Source organism: Loxodonta africana, chromosome 22 (assembly GCF_030014295.1).
Source record: "Loxodonta africana isolate mLoxAfr1 chromosome 22, mLoxAfr1.hap2, whole genome shotgun sequence".
Classification (NCBI taxonomy): Eukaryota; Metazoa; Chordata; class Mammalia; order Proboscidea; family Elephantidae; genus Loxodonta; species Loxodonta africana.
In genome coordinates, this window is record NC_087363.1 from 38,502,533 (window position 1) to 38,525,663 (window position 23,131).

At 44.4% G+C, this 23,131-nt stretch overlaps 1 protein-coding gene across 5 annotated transcripts in view; it reads right to left on the reverse strand.

Annotated features, from left to right (window-relative positions):
* Positions 1 to 22,652, reverse strand: part of RBSN (rabenosyn, RAB effector) — a 36,864-nt gene extending 14,212 nt beyond the window's left edge. Inside the window, exons 1-8 of one of the 5 annotated variants that reach the window (XM_010589941.3) lie at positions 22,547 to 22,652; positions 19,705 to 20,024; positions 15,062 to 15,202; positions 12,555 to 12,655; positions 11,657 to 11,702; positions 11,382 to 11,543; positions 9,184 to 9,425; positions 7,345 to 7,415 (exon numbers count right to left, since the gene is read on the reverse strand). In XM_010589941.3, the coding sequence (XP_010588243.1) occupies positions 7,345 to 7,415; positions 9,184 to 9,425; positions 11,382 to 11,543; positions 11,657 to 11,702; positions 12,555 to 12,655; positions 15,062 to 15,202; positions 19,705 to 19,852 (911 nt within the window). In that variant the 5' untranslated portion in view covers positions 19,853 to 20,024; positions 22,547 to 22,652. Of the gene's footprint in view, positions 1 to 7,344; positions 7,416 to 9,183; positions 9,426 to 11,381; positions 11,544 to 11,656; positions 11,703 to 12,554; positions 12,656 to 15,061; positions 15,203 to 19,704; positions 20,025 to 20,233; positions 22,414 to 22,437 lie in introns of those variants that run through there. The other 4 variants (XM_010589940.3, XM_003409743.4, XM_064274816.1 and 1 more) reach the window with 4 other exon arrangements.
* Positions 22,653 to 23,131: the final 479 nt, after the last annotated feature.

The following is a 23,131-nucleotide window of genomic DNA, read 5'->3' on the forward strand; positions in this document are numbered from 1 at the left end:
CATGAGTAATAATAACTATGATCTTTCAGAAGTAGATTGTCAGGCCCTTCTTTTAAGGTGCCTCTAAACAAAAAAAATCTGTTGCCATCAAGTCGATTCCGACTCACAGCGACCCTACAGGACGGAGTAGAACTGCTCCATAGTTTCCAAGGAGCACCTGGTAGATTCAAACTGCCGACCTTTTGGTTAGCAACTGTAGCGCTTAACCACTACGCCACCAGGGTTTCCAAGGTGCCTCTGGGTAGATCCAAACCTCCAACTTTCAGTTAGTAGCCAAGCACTTAACCATTTCTGCTACCCAGGGACTCCTCAGGGAAGCCGAGAAGTGGCCTAACTCAAGTCTCAGAGGAACAACAGAATTTAGCATGTGATGTTATAATTACTCATTTACAAGCCTGTCACCTCCACCTGACTGCTAAATTCTGAAGGCCTGATTATAGCTTTTCATCTGCATATCCTCAGAAACTAGCAATATGGACCAAGCTTAATCAATGTCTATTGAGAGGAAAAACAACTCAGATCTCTCCACTGTTAATCCATCCTCAGAAATGGCCGCTCAGCTCCCTGTCTGAGGCCGCAGAAAGTTAAGTCCGCCGAAAGGGTAGCCAAGTTTACCTATTTTACCATCTATAAAATAGTCCTAAAAATCCGTTGCCATTGCATCGATTCTGACTCATAGCGATCCTACAGGGCAGAGTAGAATTGCCCCATAAGGTTTCCAAGGCTGTAAATCTTTTACGGAAGCAGACTGCCATTTCTTTCTCCCGTGGAGCAGCTGGTGGGTTCAAACTGCTGACCTTTTGGTTAGCAGCCAAGTGCTTTAACCACTCCGCCACCAAAGCTCCTTATAAAATAGTCCTAGCTGGAAAAATACTGGTATGTACTGTAATCTGAGGATCTAGTAAGGCTGTTTGATCATCTCTGACTTCAAAGTTTACAAAAAGAACAGCACATTGGAAATGAGAAGACCTGAGCTTTGTCTTAATATCTCTAAGTCATCTGAAAAATGACAAAGTTAGCACAAATCTGAAATTACGTTCCCTGGTCTCAATCACATCAACTGGTTTTATGTCTCTCAGATGTGCCTATCACATCTGGTGTTACCTTGTTCATTCTTTGCTCACTCGACAATCGTCTGTCCTCCCACTAAAACGTAAGCTCTGTGAGAGTAGACACTATCTTCACCCTTCACTTCTGTATCCCCAGCACCTAGAACAGTGCCTGGCACATAACTGGTGTTCAATAAATACCTGTTGAATGAATGAACGCATGAATGAAGGGCTTAAAGCAAGGCTTCAAACTGGTTTGTTTCAGTTCGAACTCCTGCTGAGAATTTGCATTTCCACCTCAGATACACTGAATCAGAATCTATATTTTAACAAAATGCCCAGGAGATTCCTATGTATAGTAAGTTTTGAGAACCACTGTTCTCCTAGTGGTTCTCCGAATTGGTCCTTAAACAGCAGCATTAGCATTGCCTTTGAACTTGTTAGAAATGCAAATTCTCAGCCAGGGTTCGAACCAGAAGGAAGCTGTTTGAAGCCCTGGCTTAAAGTCCTTCAGAACTGGTCTTTGAAAAAAAAAAATGGTCTTTGAAGAAGGAGTAAAAGCAGTAGCAGCTCCCAGCTAGCCAGGAAAGCCCATTAAACCCACAATGTATCTGAGGCACAAAGCAGAAAAGCAGCCAGACTCGGGGACAGAAGCCCCCTTGGATAACAACTTCAGGAGGAAAACACTGAGTTGTAGCTCAAACGACCAAGAACGTACCTCTCCTGGCTGTTGTCTCGGTAGAAAGGAGGTCCCCTGCCCTAATTTCAAACCAATGTGGGGAGGGACACTGATTACAGTGCGTTTCAGGGAAGAAAGGCTCAGGAGCATGAGACAGGTGCTTCACCAAGGATTCTCAAATTAGGGAAGGTATGTATCAGAATCACTGGGTGCTTCTTCCAAACTACTCACAGAAAGGGCAGTGTGTTCCAATGATGGAAATGATCGCACAAGTAACTGCAGTTAGCCAAGAAAATGTGTCCTTCTCTTGCTGTGTTAGAACAAGTGCTCTAGGCTGAGGAATAGACAGAGGAAGGATGGGGTCCAGGAGTGCACATGCAGGTAGGGGAGGGGTGTAGGACAACGGCGGCCGAGCTTGGCAGGTCAAAAAAGGGGTTTTCCTCCTCTTCTGTTGTCTGCTGCTGGGTAGTACAGACACCTAGTTTCAAGGATTAGGGGAAGTGAGGACTGGGGCTGGTGACCCTACAGTGATTGCCTGGCCTTCTTTTCATTTCCTTCCTACCTCTTCTCCCCTTCCTGTTGGTTGGGAAACACTGGTGGAAGGGAGTGGGGGAGGGAGCAGGGGAAGGAAGAAGGGCCCCAAGGCACTGCAGAGTCAGGGAGAAATATAGGGGAAGGGGGATTCTTCAACAAACCAACTGGATTTAGCCTTTCATATTTTTTAAAATAATATTTAATTATGTTTTCATTGAAAGTTTACATAGCAAATCAGGTTCCCATTCAACAATTTCTATACGAATTGTTCAGTGACATTGGTTACATTTTTCACAATGGGTCAACATTCTCATCATTTCCGTTCTAGTTCCGTTTCCAGTAATCTAGTTTCCCTGCCCCCTCTACCTTCTTATCTTGCTTTAGAGTGAATGCTGACTGTTTGGTCTCATACTGATGAGTTTCTAATGGACCACAGTACTTGTGAAGGTTAATGTTACCTGTCAACTTGGCTAGCCTGTAATTCTCAGTGGTTTGCAGACAGTATGTATCACCTCCCATTTTGTGATCTGATGTGAGTAGCCAATCAATGGGAGAGGAGTTTCCTTGAGTGGCCTGCATTCATGATATAACAAATGTCCTGGCAAAGCTTGCTCCCTCTCAACCCTGCACTTGTCTCGTCATCCTCTGACCTCCAGTTCTTGGGACGTCATAAGCCTTCAGCCAGCTGCCTGCCCAACAGATTTTGGATTTGCCAGCTCCCTCAACCCCGTGAACCAGCAGCCTGCCGCCAGACTTGCAGGTTTTGGGTCCATCAACCCTGCAACCACATGAGTGAGAGGCCTCCAACCCTCCTGACCCACGGATTTGGGACTCGCCAGCCTCCATAACTGCATCGACCATTTCCTTGAAGTAAATCTCTCTCTATGTATTTACATATATGCATATATGCTTCACTGGTTTTGTTTCTCTAGAGAACCCAGCCTAAGACAGGACACATGGGGATAGTCTTTATATCATGAGCCAATCTGTTATTTAGGTGATCTCTAGGAGTAGTTTCGACTCAAAATTTAAAGAATATCTCAGGGCGATAGTCTCAGGAGGTCCTCTCGTCTCAACCGGTTCAGTAAGTCCGGTCTTTTTAAGAATTTGAGTTCTGTTCTACATATTTTTCTCATTCTATCAGAATCCATTTATTGTGGCGCTGATCAGAACAGTCAGTAGTGGTAGCCGGGGACCATCTAGTTCTTCCAGTCTTAGGATAGATGAAGCCATCATTTGTATAGACTATTAGTTCTGTAGACTAGTTTCTTCTCTGAGTCTTTGGTTTCCCTCTTTCTCTTTTGCTCCAGACTAGTAGAGACAAATAGTTGTATGGCTGCTCACAAGCTTTTAAGACCTCAGATACTACTCACCAAACTAGGATGTTGAACACAGACTTTACGAGCTGTATCATGCCAATTGACTGAGTTGTCCCACGAGACTACGATCCTAAGGCTCTGAACCCAGTAAACCACTCCAGTGAGGTATTTGTTATTGTTTTTTTTTTCTTAAGAAGTATCCGTAATTGTGTCCCCCATGAGCTTTATTATGTATATGAATATACATGCATGTACACACATACATGCATATACATATGCACCCAGATATACCTATACATGCACACATATATATATAAGCAGTCCCCAGGTTATGAACATCCAACTTTATGGACAATTCATACTTGAGAACAGACTGCCATAAATCCTATTATATTAAAAATTTGAGTTAAATACAATGGTTCATACTAATAAATGCACACACTACTTTGTAATACTCATGAAAACACTGCATGGGTGGAAGGCTCTTTATTCTTTACCCATAAAAGGCAATGGACACAGTAATGGGCTTTTAAGTGTTTTATATACATTAAAAAAAAAAAAAAAACCATTGCCATAGAGTCAATTCAGACTCATAGCGACCCTATAGGACAGAGTGGAACTGCCCCATAGAGTTTCCAAGGAGCCTGGTGGATTTGAACTGCCGATCTTTTGGTTAGCAGCTGTAGCTCTTAACCACTACGCAACCAGGGTTTCCTTTATAAACACAGAAAGGTAAAATATATACTAAGACAAACATTTGACTGGGGAAAAAAAAAACCTGTTGACTGACACTAAATAAGAACCGCATGTACCTGTTCCAACTTACCTACAAATTCGACTTAAAGACAAACTTAGGAACGGATCTTGTTTGTAACCAGGAAGCTGCCTGTACACATATACTTGCCTATACACATATATGCGTATATACCTACACATGTAACCACACATATATTTTATGGTTGTAGTTGCTATTATTACAAAATTGTATACTACAGCATTTACCAAAAATGTTCCTTATTCTTGTGTACTTACAGTGACAACATTGACCTTGGTCAAGCTGTATGCACTTCACCCACATTCAGTATTACCTCTCCCATCACCAAAAATAACAAGTGTCCACTATCTAGAGAGTGATTCCACCCCACCCACCCATCTCTGGTAACCACCCATGAGCCTTCGTCTTTATATATCTATTCTTGTCTTCTTATAAAAGTGCATTCATGTAATATTTGTCCTTTTGTGACTGACTTATTTCACTGAGTATAATGTCCTCCAGATTCATCCATGTTATGTTTTGAGGACTCATCATTATTCTATATGGCTACGTAGTACTTCACTGTATGTATGTACCATATTTTTTTATCCATTCATCTGTTGATGGGCACTTAGGTTGTTCCCATTTTTTTGCTATTATGAATAGTGCTGCAATGAATATAGGTGTCCATATGTCTGTCTGTGTCTCTCCTTTTAGATCTCTAGGGTATATATGCAGGAGTGGAATTGCTGGATCATAAGGTAGTTTTATTTCTAGTTTTTTGGGGAACTACCATAGTGGTTGTACTGTTTTACAATCCCATCAGCAGTGGATTAAGGTTCCAACCTTGCTACACCCTCACTAGCATTTGTTGTTCTCTGTTTTCTTTTTTTTAATCAGTGCCATTTTAGCTGGGGTGAGATGGTATCTCATTGTAGTTTTGATTTGCAGCTCTCTAATCGCTAAATGGCTGATCGCTGTAAGTCGGAATCAACTTGACGGCACTGGGTTTGTTTTTTTTTTTTTGTAACGGCTAATGATCAAGAGCATCTTTTCATGTGTTTGTTGGCCGCATAAATGCCCTCTTCGGTGAATTATCTGGCCTTTCATATTTTCGAAGCCTCAAAAAGTCAGGAAACACCTTAAGGACCATACTAACAAAAAAGTTCATTTTCTTTGAGTATGAGGCCACACGGTGTGTTTTTGTAACTGCATGTACCAGTTCAGTATACAGGCGCCTTCTCCCCAAAAATGCTTAACACAAATTTCCTTAAACAAATTAGCACTGTCATCTGGACTCATGGGAAGAGGGTCACAGGCGTGACTGGAGAAGGTGAATGAAGGAGGCACTTTATTCTTTACCCATAAAAAGTAATGGATACAGTAATGGGCTTATAACATCGCAGTCAATATCATGAAATAAAAGCCAAGCTTATCCCCTTTGTTTTTTGGAACATTATGAAGTATTGCCACAGTAAATGTCCAAATAAAAACATAGTTTTTTCCTAAACAGGCACATTTAATTCTACGTGCATCACTACAAAGGTGGCAGGTAGGCCACACAGGCTTAAGACAAAAGCAGAAAACTCTCAAATTGAGAACACTGGATACCATAATTTTTTTCCTGCAGATTGGGAAAAAACTGCTGAGATCTGATTCTAGTAGTAAAGCACCCCCAAATTCTAGCTTCCTAGCCCTCAGGAGAAAGGCTCTTAAACAGCAGTCAATAACCTTTATTTGTGAAGGGCCAGGTAATAAATACTTTACATTTTGCAGGCCACACGGTCTCTGTCACAACCACTCAGCTCTGCTGTTGTAGCGCAAAAGCAGATGCAGCCACTAAGCAGACAAACAGGAATGGCTGAGTTCCAATACAATTTTATTTATAAAAACAGGTGGCCATAATAAGTGTTGGTGAGGATGTAGAGACATGGGAGCCCTCATATGCTGCTGGTGGGAATACAAAATGGCACGGTCGTTTTCTAAAACGGTTTGGCAGTTCCTCAAAAAGAAACACAGAATCACCGTGTGACCCAACCATTCCACTCCTAGGTAGGTATATATGCCCCAGAGAAATGCAAACGTGTCCCCACACAAAAGCTGGTGCACAAATATTCACAGCAGCATTATTCTTAATAACGTAGAAAGAAGTAGAAACAACCCTCATGTCTATCAACTGACGAACAGATAAAGAAAATGCAGTATACACAGACAACGGGATAGCACTTGCCCATAAAAACGAATGAAGTGCTGACATGTTACAACACAGATGAACCTTGAAAACACTATGTTACGTTAGGGAAATCAGTCATAAAAGACCACATATTGTATAAGTCCATTTATACGAAATGTCCAGAACAGGCAAATCCATAGAGCCAGAATATAGACTGGGGGTTGCCAGGGGCTAGGGAAAGGGAGGAACGGGGAGCAGCTGATCAATGGATATGAGGTTTCCTTTTGGGGCAATGAAAATGTGTTGCACCTAGACAGAGGTGGTGGTTGTACAACACTGTGAGCGTACTAAATGTCACTGAATTGTTCACTTTAAAAGGGTTGATTTTATGGTATGTGAATTATATTTCAAGTTTTTTTTTTAAAAAAAAAAACATGTAGCAGGCTAGATCTGGCCCATGGGCCATGGTTTGTAAGCCCTGCTCTAAAGGAAATGCCTTCTTTCAGCCCTGGTACCCCATTTGCCCAGGCAAGGGCATGAGGCCCACTACCCTCCCCTCACTCCAGATGCTGCCCCCAGCGCTGGTGCCTATGGTTCAAGGCCCATCCCAAACCTGCTCACTCAGCATAGCTGGAGATCACCTGAACATGAGGGCACGTTTTTACAAAGCTCAAGTGATTGTAATGTGGCCCCACTGAAATACAGACATTGAGACAGTTCTCTGGAGTTAGTCACAGAAGAAAAGCATGGCCTGAGTTAGGTTTTCCTTTTCAGAACTGTCAAAACGTCTGAAAAGATTCACCACGGAATCAGGAAAACAGAGAGGAGGAGCTTACTTTAATGCTGCGGCCATCCTGATGTATTCAGGAGCTTTCCGGTCAACTTTCTCCATGTAAAGTCGTAGTTTCTAAGAAGAGAAAAGAAGAGGTAAATGTGGAAGCCAATGGTGGTGATGGCTGCACACCATCAGGAACACAATGGCACTGAATTGCACATGTAAAAAAAATTGACATGGCAAATGTTTTGTTACAAACATTTTTCTAAAACGTGGTAAAAAAAATACAGAGCTGTTTTTATTTTTTAGGCTGTTGTTATAGATATCCTGATTATCAAAACTACTTTGTAAGCAGAAAGAAAACCATGCTGTAAGGAAAGAGAGGGTAGAGCTTTTGACAGGATGTTTTTGAGAGAAGAAGGCCTTCCGGGACACAAGTCAATGTGTCTACCACCCAGGCAGAGAAGAGGAATTAGCTGCTACAGTCCTTCTTGGCCAGGTGATGCCAGGCAACAGCAAGACACCAGCACAAGGCATGGCTAGGGTTCCCCTCAAAAGAGAGGGAAGAAAAAATACACTGGCTGTTCATGAAAAGAAGACATCAGTCATGAACTCCACACGAAGAACGGATAAGAGCTACATTGGTAGCTGAGCAAGGGTTTAATTCACACCATTTCTAGTAGCCTGGGTATTTTCATAGTGACTCCAGAAACACAGCCATTATGATACAGAACTGCTAACAGTGACCATTCGGTGGTCATCAGACAAAAGTACACTCTTGGCCTGCTCAGGGTTTTTCTGGAGCTGCCTGGGCTGCTCTCCTCCTCCCCATCTCCTACACCTCCCTGCCCAACCCCACCTGGCTAATTCCGGCTCCACCTGCAGGTCTCACCTGGCCACTGGGAGGCTAAGCCCAGCCTCACTCCCAGACGTCTTGGTCTAAATCCCATGCTCTTTGCATTACAGGCAGTGCCCAGTAAAGAACATCTGACTTAAGGACAGCTGGTACTTGCCCTTTAATGTCATGTAAATTTGCCCTCATTTTAAAACAACTGAACCAACCCCTACTCACAACAAATCCATCATCACAATCACCTTCACTCGCTCCATGTGCAGCTTTCAAATCACTGGAAAGGCTTCGAGCCTTTTCTTGCACTAAAATCAAACCATTGCCACTGAGTCCGTTTTGACTCATAGCGACCCTATAGGACAGAGTAGAACTACCCGATAGGGTTTCCAAGGAGTGGCTGGTGGATTCGAACTGCCGACCTTTTGGTTAGCAGCCAAGCTCTTAACCCCTGTACCACCAGGGCTCCATTTCTTGCACTAAAGTAGGGCTAAATAAGAACTGTGTGTACCTGTTCTGACTTACCTACAAATTCAACTTAAAGACTTAAAGACAGAGTTAGGAATGATCTCGTTCTTAACCTGGGGACTGCCTGTACACCATGTTCCTCTTAAAGTGTGCATCTGTTAAAGGTGGTCTGGGGTCGCTGGTAGTAACAAGAGCTGAGGCATCTGAACAGACGTAAAGGGGAAATGCCAAACTTAACGGTCAATTTCCTAAACTCGTAGCCTAAGACTCCCAAGTGAGCCTCCCAGGGTGTGAACCTGCCCACACCATATGGCAACCACTATTTCAGCCCTTACCCCTGGGCCTCCAATGTCTCCACCCTGCCGCAAAGGAAGGGTAAGGACGCATGTTGGTTACGACATACCCGAGATGGTTCTGGGACTCACCCAGGGCCCTCAGAGCATGACCCTTTAGCAGAAACTTAAAATGATTCAAAGGAACCACTAACTTCACAAAGCATTCTCAGGACTCTGCAGGCCTGCACACAAGGAACAGCCGAGCCTGCCAGGCAAGTCAGAGGCAGAGCCCGGGCCACACACGACTCACCTCGTAGAGCTTCACGATGTCTGGCGTGTGCTCCTTCTCGTCGATCTGCTGCTCTCTCTTGAGCAGCGTGTCCTTGCAGTGCGTGCAGCAGCGGATGCGGTCGTCATCCTTCTCATCCAGCACCGAGCTCACGCTGCTCATGCTGCTGACGCTGCCCCGCCGGGAGCCGTGGACACTGGTAGGTGACTGGCTGGGGCTAGTGTGGGTGCTCAGGGAGTCCTTGCTGGCACTGGTGAGCTTGTCTGTAAACCACAACACAAGACAGGCAGCAGTGACCCCCCAGCATCCAAGTATTCCACCTCCCAGGGCAGCAGCACATCTGTTCACAGGTGCTTGATCTGGGGGATAGGCAGCCCAGGCTCCTCCTACAGGCAAGAAGTACCTACACCTCTGCCTTCCTGGGGTCAGACTCTGGAGGGAAAGGACTCCCACTGCCATCCAGGGAAGGTCCAAACAGCCTAGGGTGGTCTGTCTTCAAGGCTCGGAGCCCCACCCTAACCTGGCCTCACCACGTACCACCTTCTTCCATTTTTCCTGTGCCTCAGACACACCCACATTCTCCCCCTTGACACTTTCCTCCATAGCCGTCCCCCGTTCCCAAACCTCTCCTCCTATCTTTCCAGAGTGCAGCACAAGACATGTCCTCCAGGAAACCTTCCCCAGTTCCTAAGGGTGAAAGATGCCGCCCTTATCAGCTCCTACACGCTGCCCATGCTGGGCACTTCCCACTGTTCCGCTTGTAAGATAGTTACATAGACACCCCAGAGCTTCCTGAGAAACCTATGACTCGGGGTGGAAGCTGTCTTATTTATACTTTCACCTTTAACATACCCAGCAGGGACACCGACTCCACAGCAGCTGAACAGGAAATGTTGGTTAATTAGCCCACACCACCACCCAGTGCTGTCGAGTCAATCCCGACTCATAGCGACCCTATAGGACAGAGTAGAACTGCCCCATAGAGTTTCCAAGGAGCTCCTGGTGGATTCGAACTGCCAACCTTTTGGTTAGCAGCTGTAGCACTTAACCACTACGCCACTGGGGTTTCCTTAATTAGCCCAAGGGAAGGAAAATATGCTACAAAAATATAGCTTATCAAGTCTCAGGTGAGTCGGTCTCCAAGACAAAGGCAAAGTATCAAGGTCAAGTGGGCCTGGTGGATGTTGGACAGATGCTTGGGCCCCCAGGTTGTCCAGACACCCTGTGGCCAACGGCATACACGGAGTCTGTGGGACTCTCCAGTGTTCAAGCCCACCTCAAATGTCCAGAAGCCAGTGAGATCATCTTCAGTGACTTTTAACCAGCTGAGATTCAAAGTCTGGGACCATCTAGTTCCACCTCACCTCTGTAGTCTCATTCTCACAGTTCCTACACATGTACTCCATACTCCGCCAACTATTCCAATTGCTCATCCATTAACCTACTCTGCGTCTCTCCAAATTCCGTGCTCCTGCCTGGCACTCCGCCCAGCACGCCCTCCTCCCGCTCTCTTTTGCAATCCAACTCATCTTTCAAGGCTCCCCCGGAACCTCACCTCCCGACCCCGAGCACCCACGCTCCCGCTCTCCCTCAAGCGTCCACAGTACTCAGTCTCTCTCATATTATGATATGATAGCCTGTTCTACACAAGGGTGAGCTGTGAGTGGCTTTTATTCCAAAGGAAGTGACCAGCTCACTTCTCATTTTTCAAGTCCCTCTCCTCGTCTCCTTTACAAGCCCCACCTGCCCCATTCAGGCAGAGCTAATGAAGAGTTGATGAGCCTCTCCTGGTGCCTGACACACTTCTCTAATTATATTTTGTATAAAGCAACTATTTATGAGTCTGTATCCCCTGTTAAACTCTGGACTTCTGGAGGAACGGACTATGCCTTACAGACCAAAAAAAAACCAAACCTGTTGCCATCGAGTCAATTCCAACTCATGGCAACCTCATGCGTTACAGAGTAGAACTGCTCCACAGGGTTTCTTGGCTGACAGTTTACAGTAAGTCTTCTGATCCCTGCTATAGACCATTGTACCCCCAGCCCCAGCGCAGAGCCTGCAGGGAGCTCCTTGCAGTCAACGATCGAATGAATGAAGGTCTCATGGGCCATTAGTTTAAACAAAAAGGTCCCATGGTCCCAGGGGTAACAAGCTAATCCCAAGAGGAGATGAGAGCCCGGAGCCCACGTCCCCGGGGCTGCCTCGGCGTTACCTACTTGCCAAGGGAAGGTTGACGAACTCCATGCACTTCTTGCACATAATAGACCCGCAGAGGCGGCAGTGGTGGCGGCGGTTACGGAGGGTGAACTTATTTCCACAGTCTGGACAGAAAGGGACATCCTGGTCGTTGACCCAAGGCACCACTGACTTTTCTATTGCTTTGGGAAAAACAAACCAAACACCAAACAAAAAAGTGGGCCATTTTTACAAGAGATTTGGTCAGGGAGTAAGATAAAGAATAAAAAGAACGTGAACCAAGTTCTAGAGTTACCTCGAATCTTAGCAGATTCAGCATTCGTTCTGTCAAACGCAGTAAGCTGACAAGGAGAAAACAGTGCCAATGGAGTCAATCAGGAGATGTGCGCACTTCCCACAGGCAGGAGGCATCAAGTGGGAATGAGCACATCTGCATTTCTCATGTCTCACCTGTCACCCCCAATCCCACAAGTCATGAAAGCAAGTTCACATGGGACAGAGTCTTAGTTTGCATGTAGAAGGCACCTCCCTTCCTATCTCTTTATTGTCAGTTACCCATGTGAGCAAGGACGAGGCAGAGCCGGCTACTGAAAGCAATGGGGGAACTCTCAGTTATCCACAGTTTTCTGCCCTACAAAGTATACAAGAAGAACTGTACCTGTGGTTGCTACCACGCCTACCACACAATCTAGGTTATACGCCACAAGTATTACCAGGGTCAAAGTAAAACAGAGCGGTTGTAGCATAAGACATGCTCCCACACCACAGGACAAGAAGGCCCAGTCAGGTGTTCCCACCGTGTGCTGGCTCTGTCTGAAAACCTCCACAGGCCTGGTCACCAGTGTTCCTCTGCCATCAAATGATATCACACACTATGGCCCATGAAATGATACTGGCTGGGACACCCAAAAGAGAAAATCTGAGGGCAGAAAGGTTTTCCAGCAACCACTGGGCTCCATGGTAGGAAAAGGGAAGCCAGTATGGGGCAAGTCTGTTAAACTGGGCCCCTCCACTCAGTAAGACAGTCCAGGCTAGAAACGTCGCTCGTTCTCTGCACTCTCCAAGGAGGGCGTTTCTCTGCCAGCATCAGATATACACGACATACATGACACAGGCTGCAGAAATGTATCATTTTTTCTCCCAGAAAATGTATATCTGTAGGAAAAAGAGTGTTTTGAAACAACAAAATTTACCTTCTCTAACCTGATTATTAACTTATTGACTTCGACAACATAGTGGTCAATTCTGGCAGCTCGGTGCTTTTTGAAATCGGAAAGATGGCTTCTCATAGCACCTAGAAGAAGGAAGGTGGGGAAGTAAGTGTCCTGTAATCTCTCTGATTGTACCCCTCTATCTTGCTGCTTATCTTCAATGAATTTCAGAAGCAAGTAAGAATTCTGGGACTGTAGAGCCTTACTATAAAAATTCAAAAACTAGGAAATTTTCTAAAATGTTAGTTACCTTGGTGGCCACAAAGTGCCATAAAAGAAACCTCAGAGTATAGTGGATAAGAGCTTGCACCCTACAGCCACCCTGTGCTCAAGTTTCAATTCTGCCACATACTCTGTGACCTTGGACAAGTTACCTAACCTCTCTGAAACTCTGAGTACTCATCTATAAAATAGGGATAACAATAGTACCTACATCACAGGGCTGTTATGAGGATTAAGCAAGTTAAAATTTATAAACTCCTTAGAATATTGCCTAGCACATGAATGCCTGTTAAATAAAAAGGACAATAACCTTATCGGCGATTTTTTTTTTAATTCACTTCATACTTTACTTTCCATAGTTGATACAAGATGGTTTCCCTCAGAATAAAAACAATCCTTCCCAAAATGGCCAAAAATGTGTAAACACTAATAAATGCCCTTGCAGGAGCTAGTTAAACAGATACTTCCTCTGTCCAGCAGCCAAGGGCCAGAACAAACCTCCCCAATCCAAATGGAACTACGCGGCTTATTGCCTCAATGTGTCTAAAATATCCCCTGTTCAATCTCATCTCTTCCAAAATCCAACCCTGCCCTCTACCCTCCCAGCGCTCAGTTCACTTTCTCCTCCCAATGAACCCCTACTTTTAGGTACCGTGTCATATCTGGGATTTGTCACATGCCACACTCTTAACCATCCAAGCCTCTTTCTTCCCTAACCATGCTCTAACACCTAATTAAATTGTACTTTAGAATTCTTAGTGGTGATCATAGATATTAACTTCCAAAATGTGCCCTTCGCTTGACCTTCCACAATTTGTGGCCTCCTTCAGCAGCTGAAACAGGCAAGTTAATCAAAATCACCCTGATAATCTGACATCAGCTATCATGAACCAGGAATTCATATGCGTCAAATTTCTCCTTCATGCTTCTAATTAGCTTTCATATGTACAGTATTATTTTTAAAGCAATTTTCTTTTGCTTCACACTTTATTCTAGGATAATGCTGTCCAGTATAACTTTCTACAATGATAAAAGTGCTCCCACTCTCCAATATGGTAGCCACTGGTGGCACAATGGTTAAGAATTTGGCTGTTAATTGAAAGGCTGGCAGTTTGAACTCACCAGCAGCTCTGTGGGAGAAAAGACTTGGTGATCTGCTCCCATAAAGATTATAGCCTAGGAAACCCTATGGGGCAGCTCTACTCTGACATGTAGGGTCGCTATGAGTCAGAATCGACTCGATGACATGCTGGAAAAGTGGTTAGTGTGGCTTAAGAATCAGTTTTTATTTCATTTTAAGTAATTTAAATTTAAATAGCCACATATGGCTAGTAGCTACCATACTGGGCAGCACAGTTCTAGGACTTTCTTCACCCAGAAAGATACCTTCCATAGTGACACTATTAGGATATGGTAGATGACCCTAGGTAAATATCACTTCCCCTCTTAGGACCTGTTTCCCCACCTACAAATGCACATGAGGATCCCTACCATTCTACCTCACAAGGCTTTTGTAGAGATGATCAAGATGATGAATATTAAGGTAGGATAAAGCACTATGCATATAGAAGTTATTATTCATCCATTCCATGGACAGACAATATTTTATTATAATAATAATCATTATCATCCAACAGTTAAAGGATATGCAAGATTATCTCGTTCATCTCAGAATGGCAAGATTTATTTTATAACAGCTTTACTGAGATGTACTTCATATACCATACAGTTCATCATTTAAAGCATACAATTGAGAGGTTTTTACATATATTCACAGAGTTGTCCAACATCACCACAATCAATTTTAGAATATTTTCATCACCCTAGTATGATTATTTTGAAAGTAAGTAGAAGATACCATAATTATGTACTTCAGAAAAGTAAGTTGCACAAACCAGTGGCTCTCACTAGGTAGACAGCATCTTACATGAGGAGACATTCCCATCAATGGCATTTGGGACTGGCCGTCAGGGAAACCTGGATCTACACTCTGTTCTGCAGTTTACTAGCTGTCTGACCCTGGTGGGTTCCCCTAGGGTGCAGTGAGGATTAACGGGCCACGTATGTAAAGCATTTCAGGCAGTGCCTAATGCAAAGCAGACGCTCAGCTCCTCCTCCATTTTCTTCCCTCACTAGGACATAAAGTCCATGAGAAGCTTAGACCATTTCGGTTTTCTAATGCCTCTTCAGCCAACTCTTAAAACAGCACCTAGAGCATAGTAGATGCTCAATAAACATTTGCTGAATGAAAGAATGAACTTTCTTACCAAGTTCCTGGGGCTCCCACATGTAAGGATCAACCCCTCCATAGCTGAAAGACTCATATCCTTGAGTCCCTGACTCTGCTCGGTCATCTCCTTCTCGTTTTAACAACCTGTTCTTTGCTTTCTTGGCCTTCTGGACAAGACCTTGGAAAAAATGGAACAAATAACACAAATGAACCCATGAAGAACTTCCATTAAAGAGTCAAGGGAAATCTCAGAAAACAAGAGTTAATAAAAAAAATTGCCCTTTGTTTAAAAATGCTGAAGAAATGTTTGGATCCCAAATAAAATCCAACAATAAGCACACAAATACTGTATTACAAATACCACAGAGTAATACACTCACTAGTCAGTATTAGCAGTAAGTTGGTTTATATGGCCAACATATAGGCTAAATCCCTGTTTACTGCCAAATTTAAGAGTCCAGTTAAACAGAAGTGTTAAAATTAAACTTGATGAAAGAACCAGGGTGATGGAAGTACTTTTTCCTGTATCTTAAGTGGGGTGGTGAGGAGCCCTGGTGGCACAATGGTTAAGCATTCAGCTACTAACCAAAAGGTTCTGGCGGTTCGAACCCACCCAGTGGCTCCATGAAAGACCCAGCTATGTGCTTCTGTAAAGATTACAACCAAAAACCTTATGTGGCAGGACTACTCTGTCACGTGGGGTCGCTATGAGTTAGAAGCAACTCAATGGCACCCAACAACAACAACTAGGGTGGTAGTTACATGAATTTATACATTTTCAAAAATTTATATTGGATTATAAATTTACAAACTTTAGTGTATATTGGGGCCCTGGTGGCACAGTGGTTAAGAACTACGGCTGCTATCCAAAAGTCTGGCAATTCGAATCCACCAATCACTCCTTGGAAACGCTGTGGGACAGTTCCACTCTGTTCTGTAGAGTTGCTATGAATCAGATAGGCTCAATGGCAATGGGTTCTTTTTTGGGGGAGGGGGTTTATGTGTATACTATACCTCAATTAGGTAACCCTGGTGGTGTAGAGGTTAAGTGCTACAGCTGCTAACCAAAGGGTCAGCAGTTCAAATCCGCCAGGCACTCCTTGGAAAGTCTACGGGGCAGTTCTACTCTGTCGTATAGGGTCACTACGAGTCAGAATCAACTCGACGGCAGTGGGTATGGTCTTGGTTTGGTTACACCTCAATTAAAATAAATTTTTTTTAAATCATATTCTACAGGACTAATTTATTTTTCCAGGGATTCATGAGTAAAACTTACCTCTGTAAGATTCAGCCAAAAAAAATTCTCAATTCTAAGTTGCTGACTCATTAATTTTCTTAAATCTTGGGTGACTACTACCCTTTTCTAACACTAGAATCTCGTAGAAAATATCAAATCTGATACAGTAGTAAATCTAATACAAAACGATATAATTTCTTTTACATTTAGTAGATTTGTAAGTAAGTTCCCATGACTTTCAAGCGCTGTCACCTGAATAACATTAAAGACACCCCTACAGTTTTTCAAAGGCCTAGGTAAATGCAGATGGTGGGGTGCTGGCTGGCAGGGGGTGAAAGTGATAAGATTATAGGCATGTCTTTGTTAGGCAGAAGAGCTAATAAAGCAAGCGCCCTGATTATCAGTCAGTCTGGGATGGCTTTTTCCAACAGCTGGAAAAATAAAGTCTACCAGAACTGAGGAGTCCCTGAGTGGTGCAAATGGTGAAGCACCTGGCTGCTAAGTAAAAGGTTGGAGACTCAAGTCTACTCAGAGGCACCTCGAAACAAAGGCCTGGCTATCTTGCTCCTAAAAAATCAGCCACTGAAAACACTGTGGAGCAAAGTTCTACTCTGACACATGCAGGATCTCCATGAGTTGGATTCAATTCGATGGCAGCTGGTTACCAGAACTGAAGGACACCCTTTAAAATGCATTAGTCTTTTTTAACAACAGGGAAGAGGAAATCACCTGACTGAACAAAGGGTCTAGCAGACAGGAAACTGAAGTAAGCAAACACCAATTCATTTTTGCAAATAAGACTAAACTGTGTTGAATTAAACAGGCAGTCTATACCATTTAACCACTATTAGGTGGCATAGAAAAACTGCCTGACAACCTTCCTAAGGTGGGTGTAGCCCTTCAAGTGGGGACAATTAAGAACAATCCCATATATTTTTAAAAAACATTTACAAAGCAGAAGCCACAGTTAATTTTCAACTACTGTTTTTTCAACTTACTGCAAATGTGCTAAAATGAAGCTGAACACACTGACAGGACATTAAAAAAAAAAAAAAAGCTGGCTCCAAAACCTGACAAAAACTTTAGCTCTTTTGGCTTTAACATTTTGCTTGCTTAAAATTAGCGAAGTCATAAAATTTCTAAGAATTCAGAGACCAAATGGCAAGATGATCTACTTTTGTAGAGCTTTTCAAAAATCTTCGATGTCAGCCTTTAAAACTTTACTTTCCTGATTTTGAAACACAGAAAACTGTAACATAAGCAGGAATTACCTCCTGACTAAAGGCATGACTACAGATGGTACTAAAGGAATGCTGAATTCAATCTTAGTTCTTCTGAGGTAAAGACACAAAAATAAAGCGGTGGGGGGAACTCTTCTGCTTTCAAGTTTCTTTCACAAGGAACAAAATTTCATTTCATGCCTATCAACGATATTACACATTTTTCCATTAAAAGACTAAAAGTATAAAAAAGAATAAATCCCTTTTCTAGAATCACAGAGCTACTAAGGGAAAAACCTGGTATTCAGTCATAGATCTTACTGCAAAAACAGTGTTCTTTCCACTCTAACTAAAATCAATCAAACCCACCGCCACTAAGTCACTTCCAACTCATGGTGACCCCGTGTGTTACAGAGCAGAATTGCTCCGCAGGGTTTTCTTTGCTTTAATCTTTATAGAAGCAGATAGCCAGGCCTTTCTTCTGTGGTGCTGCTGGGTGGGTTTAAACTGCCAACCTTTAGATTAGTAGCCCACTCTATTATCCATAAATAGATTTCCATATCTATTATTCCTTAAATAATCTTAAACATCTTCCTCTAAAAGAAGGCTCATCACAGGCATCTGAGGGCATTCTTAATCTCTCTACCCACTGGCATCATCAACAGTCTTAGTAACACCATGGTATATGACTCAGTGCAGCTGACACAAAGACTGCAGGCTCATTGAAAATCATGGAGGCCCGTCAGTTGGCCAAAGGAAACTTAGGTAATCAGCAGTGATCTGCTTTTTTTTGCAGAAAACCGCAGTGCATCCTGTGATTGGATAACAGGGCCTCACATTACCAGTGATGCCCGTGTGGAAAGAGAAGCACTGAATTTGAAGATGACTTAAGACCTGGGTGCCAGGCCTTACTGTGCCAGTTCCTGTGTAACATTGGATACTTACTCAACATCTCAGAGCCTCACTTACTATCTCTACCACAAGAACAACCGCCTTCCTGCAGGATTGTTGGGACAGTCAAAGGAATAACGTATGTGAAAGAGCTCTGAAAGCTATAAAGCACAATACTATTTTTTTTTGGAGGGGTGGGAGCTCCTAACAGTTATGGCTCTGCTCCAGCTTTTATAACCAGAAGCCACCTCACCCATCACGGCCCTCAGTATCTTAAAAATGTTTGACCCTGTCATGTTTCTGGATGGCAGTTATAGTTGTCACTGCCTTTAGCCATCTGAACTGAGAAATGAGCCATGGAGTGAAACTCTATGAAAAATACCCGATTACGGGGTGCACGTGACTCACATGTTTAAAGGCCAAAGTCCACTCAGGAATCATTTCCTTTTCTCCCACCCAACAAAGAACTGTGAAGAATTGTGAATACAGCATCTCACCACCTTCAGAAATGCTGCCGGCTGTGAGAAGCAGGTTAGCTCAATCACTAGGAAAGCAAGTTCCAGAAGAGCTGCATCTTATTTGGGAGTAAGAATCTGAAGTCTAGGATGTACAATGAACACCATGTGTGGTCAAAATGACCTTTGGAAAACTCTTCCTTACAGTGTGTGAGGGGAGGGAGTATACTGGAACTCCCTGTACTTTCTGCAAAATTTTCCTGTAAATCTAAAACGGCTTTAAAAAATAGTCTGTTTAAGAAAGGAAACAATTACTTCTTCAACTCTCCGAGACCTGAGCCTCTGGAAGCTCAAAAGCCAAGTTTTAACTTTTTAGGTTGTTTCTCTCCGCTCTTCAGCAATGACCTTCTTCTTCCTGGGCTGCAGAAGGCAAAGTCTAGTTGGGGAAGGAAGGACAGCAGGAAGGATTCAATTTGTGACAGGTAAACGGGCTCATAAGGTACCTCCACTTTAACAGAAAAGGAAAGGAATTCCCAAACTCTCCTGGGGTAGTTAGTGGTTAGATAATTCACACAGTCCAGCAAGAGACAGCAGAGTGTGGTGATTACTTTTACCTAGGTTCAAAGCCTCTGCCTCACTGTGTGACTTTAGGCAAGTTGCCTAATCTCTCCTCGTCTGGTGTCCTCACCAATAAAATGAGGCTCATAATCAGATACCTATAGTAAAGATTAAATTAATACACAGGAAGAACTTTGAACAATGCCTGGCACATAGTAAACACCAGATATGTGTTTGCTACTATTATACTAATTGATTTGATTATTATATTCTGGTAGCAACACGGAAGCTGATGAAAACCATCCCATGTGCCTCTTACTTTTAATTTGTCCTCTGACGTCACGATCTTCTCCTGAATGCTCTTCCTCGTAATGTGCCTGAAGCTGATAGAAAGATTGCAGGTCCTTCAGGCACAGAGGGCAGAGGAAACCCTCCCTCACGTCCCCTGGGTCATCCAGGGAAGCCATGGCAGTGCCCTCTCAACCCCCACAAGGCACCAGCCTCATGCCAAAAGTCAGCTTGATTCCTCCACAAGGGGCCAGGGCTCCTGCAGCATTAGCTTAACGAAACAGCACACTGATGACGGGAAAGTGGCATCGCGGCCCTGGATGAGGTTTCCTCTCTGGAGTAGTAAGAGCCCTGAGAAAGGAAAGAAGAAGAGGGAAAAAACCCAATTCAGACAAATTAGCAGCAATTGAAAATCCTCTTTGTCTTTTCACAATTCAACAAAGGTTCTTAATGTTTGGTCACTGCAAGTTTAAGAAAGCAAACTACTTTTTCAAGTCCTTAGAACAAAAACACAAAGTCGTCTAAGATTTTGAGAATGTCACTGGACAACGGAAACTCACTGAAGCAGGAAGAAGAGAGTCTTGAGGACCAGAAAGGAAAATTCAACTTCAAAAGCAAACACAACACCAAGGCAATTCTTTTCACATTATTCCAAATGGTCCAACTTCATAATCTGATGCCACCGTGGCCGCTGAAGAAATTTCTGAAGTATTCATCACCAAGTAGTAGTTTTTATTTGACTCTCTTTACCTGGATCATTTATTCAACTGCATATATTGGGTTTTTGCTACCTGCAAAGCATCTGAGCCAGGAATGCAAAGACGAAAAAGACAGAGTGCCTGCCCTAAAAAACAAACAAAAAACCAGACCAAAACAAACCAAACACACACACACACACAAAAAACCATCTCAGTCAAAGCAGGAGCATTACAAAACCTAGTGTAATGAAAAGAACAATCTGTTTTGCGTTTTATATTTATAGAGCACTGTCTCACCAATGAGCTTACTAGGTTTTATAAATCAGTTAGTGGCAGTTGAACAGCAGGCCCAATGTTCTCACTGCTTCAAAAACAAAAGGATTTCAGGACTTAATAAGTTACATTTTCTGGCTCATTGGGTCATGGCAAAGTCACTTCCAAGGTCGCCTAAGAAAGACTCCCAGCCATAGGAAGAATCCAGATAAAAACATTCCACGAAAGCAGAAATTTCTCCTCAGGGGAACTCTAGCCACACCTAGCTGTGACCCTCAGCTCTGGATGAACTTGTTCAGAGGGCCATTGAAGAGGGACTTTCTTGGCCCCAAACCTGGAGAGTGGCAGTGACCCAGAAACTAATCAACTGGAGACCCCAGGTCCCAGTTTTTTTCCTCTAGCTAAGAAATACTGGGGTTCAGTGGTAGAATTCTCGCCTTCCATGCAGGAGGCCCGGATCTGATTCCCGGCTGATGTACCCCACGTGCAGCCACCACCCATCTGTCAGCGGAGCCTTGCATGTTATGATGCTAAATGGGTTTCAGGGGTGCTTCCAGACTAAGATGGACTAGGAGAAAAGGCCTGACCTGATTCCAAAAATAAGCCAATGAAAACCCAGTGGATCACAACAGTCCAGCCCACAGCTGATCATGGGGATGGCACAGGACCAGGCAGCAGTTCCTTCTGTTGTGCAAGTGGTTGCCATGAGTCAGGGGCCACCTCCATGGCAGCTAACAACAAACAACAACCAGCTTAACGACTACACACACGCAATTCCCAGCTCCTTTTCTAGATGGTCACGGAAACTGTAGCCCCAGGTCTGATCTGTTCTCTCTCCAGACAATGGTTCATCTGACATTCTGACTCTGAGAGCCCACTTCCTTCCCCTGCACTCACCCATAACCACCACAAATCAAATACTAACCACCACCGCCCCCACAGGCTCCCTCAGACTCACCCTTCACATCCCAGCCCAAACCCCACTTCCTCAAGGAAGCCTTCTCTGACTGGAGGCACACCCTCCATCTGATAGCACCTGTACTTCTTCACAACACTCATCTCAATTTATAATCACACGTACGTATGTAAAGTGACTAAATACACAAGACTGTAAGCTCTATGAGGGCAGAAACTACGTCTGTTTTCCCAACCATCATATCTCCAGGGTTTGGCACAGTGCCTGGCACACACATAGTCAAAACGCAGTAAGCCCGTGAATGAATGAAGGAACCCCAAAATCATATAGCCAAACACACACCACCAAACTGGACCCCACAACCATAACTGAATACATATGCAAGCTCCAAAACCCCAAATCGCACAAGAAATAAAAATAAAATCCACATATCCTACAACTACGCGTCCTACTTGAATGCTATCCTACCACATGCCTCACAGACTACACCTCCCGCAGCCGCGCTCACCACAGCCTCAAGACCGCATACAGCACTGGCCCACATAACACATCACGATTACGCACACGTCGTATAACCACAGACTGTTGGAAAAACCCAACCCCCATGGAGCACAGACATGACAACTCCACACGCCGCAGACACAACACAAACACTACAAACAACCCCACACAAACTCTGAGCACGAACGCTTCAACCTCACACAACCAGAGAACTGAACACAAGCATTCGGGAGACAGCCACCCGCTTCTCAGCCGCATAACCAAACACCAACCGTACGCTCCCCGCATAACCACACAGAGCCCAATCACTACAAGCACACACAAGCGAAACGCACAACCCAAAAGCCGCATCTCCCAGCACGTATGTCACACACACCGCACGCCCGCACGGCCGGCCTGTCTCGGTTGCCGAGTGGCGTCACGCCTCCGCCCTCCAGGCTCGACCTGGCTTCTGCAACCGGTCGGGGTTCCGCGGCCGCGCAGACCTGTCAGGTCCTCCCGCCGGGGCTGTGGGCCTTCACAGCCCCTTACACCATTGCAGCCGCCATCGCCATCCTCGGCTCGGTGCTCGGCAGGCGCGCCTGCGGAGGCGGTGCCAAAACCGGAAGGCAGGCTGGCAGACGCCCGTAGAACGCCGAGTCTTCGAGGGCGTGAAGGGGCGGGAACGTACTCCACCCGCCTGAAGAGGACCGGCGGGCTATGTGTGGGTGCCTTAAGAACGGCGGGTAGCTCAGTGGTTAAAACCATCGACCCGAAATGTCGGCGGTTGGAAACCACCAGCGGCTCGCGGGAGAAAGACGTGGCAGTCAGCTTCATAGAGATTTACAGGCTTGGAAACCCTGTGGGGTCGCTATGAGTCAGAAGCCACTGGATGGTTTTTTGTGTTTGGATAATTCCTTTGTAAGGATCCTGGGTGGTGCAGTGGTTCAAGTGCTCGGCTGTTAATCGAAAGGTGGGCAGTTGGAACCCACCAGTGGCTCTGCAGGGTGGGGGAAGATGTGGCAGTCTGCTTTCTTAAAGGTTACAGACTAGGAAACCCTATGAGGCAGTTCTTCTCTGTCCTATAGGGT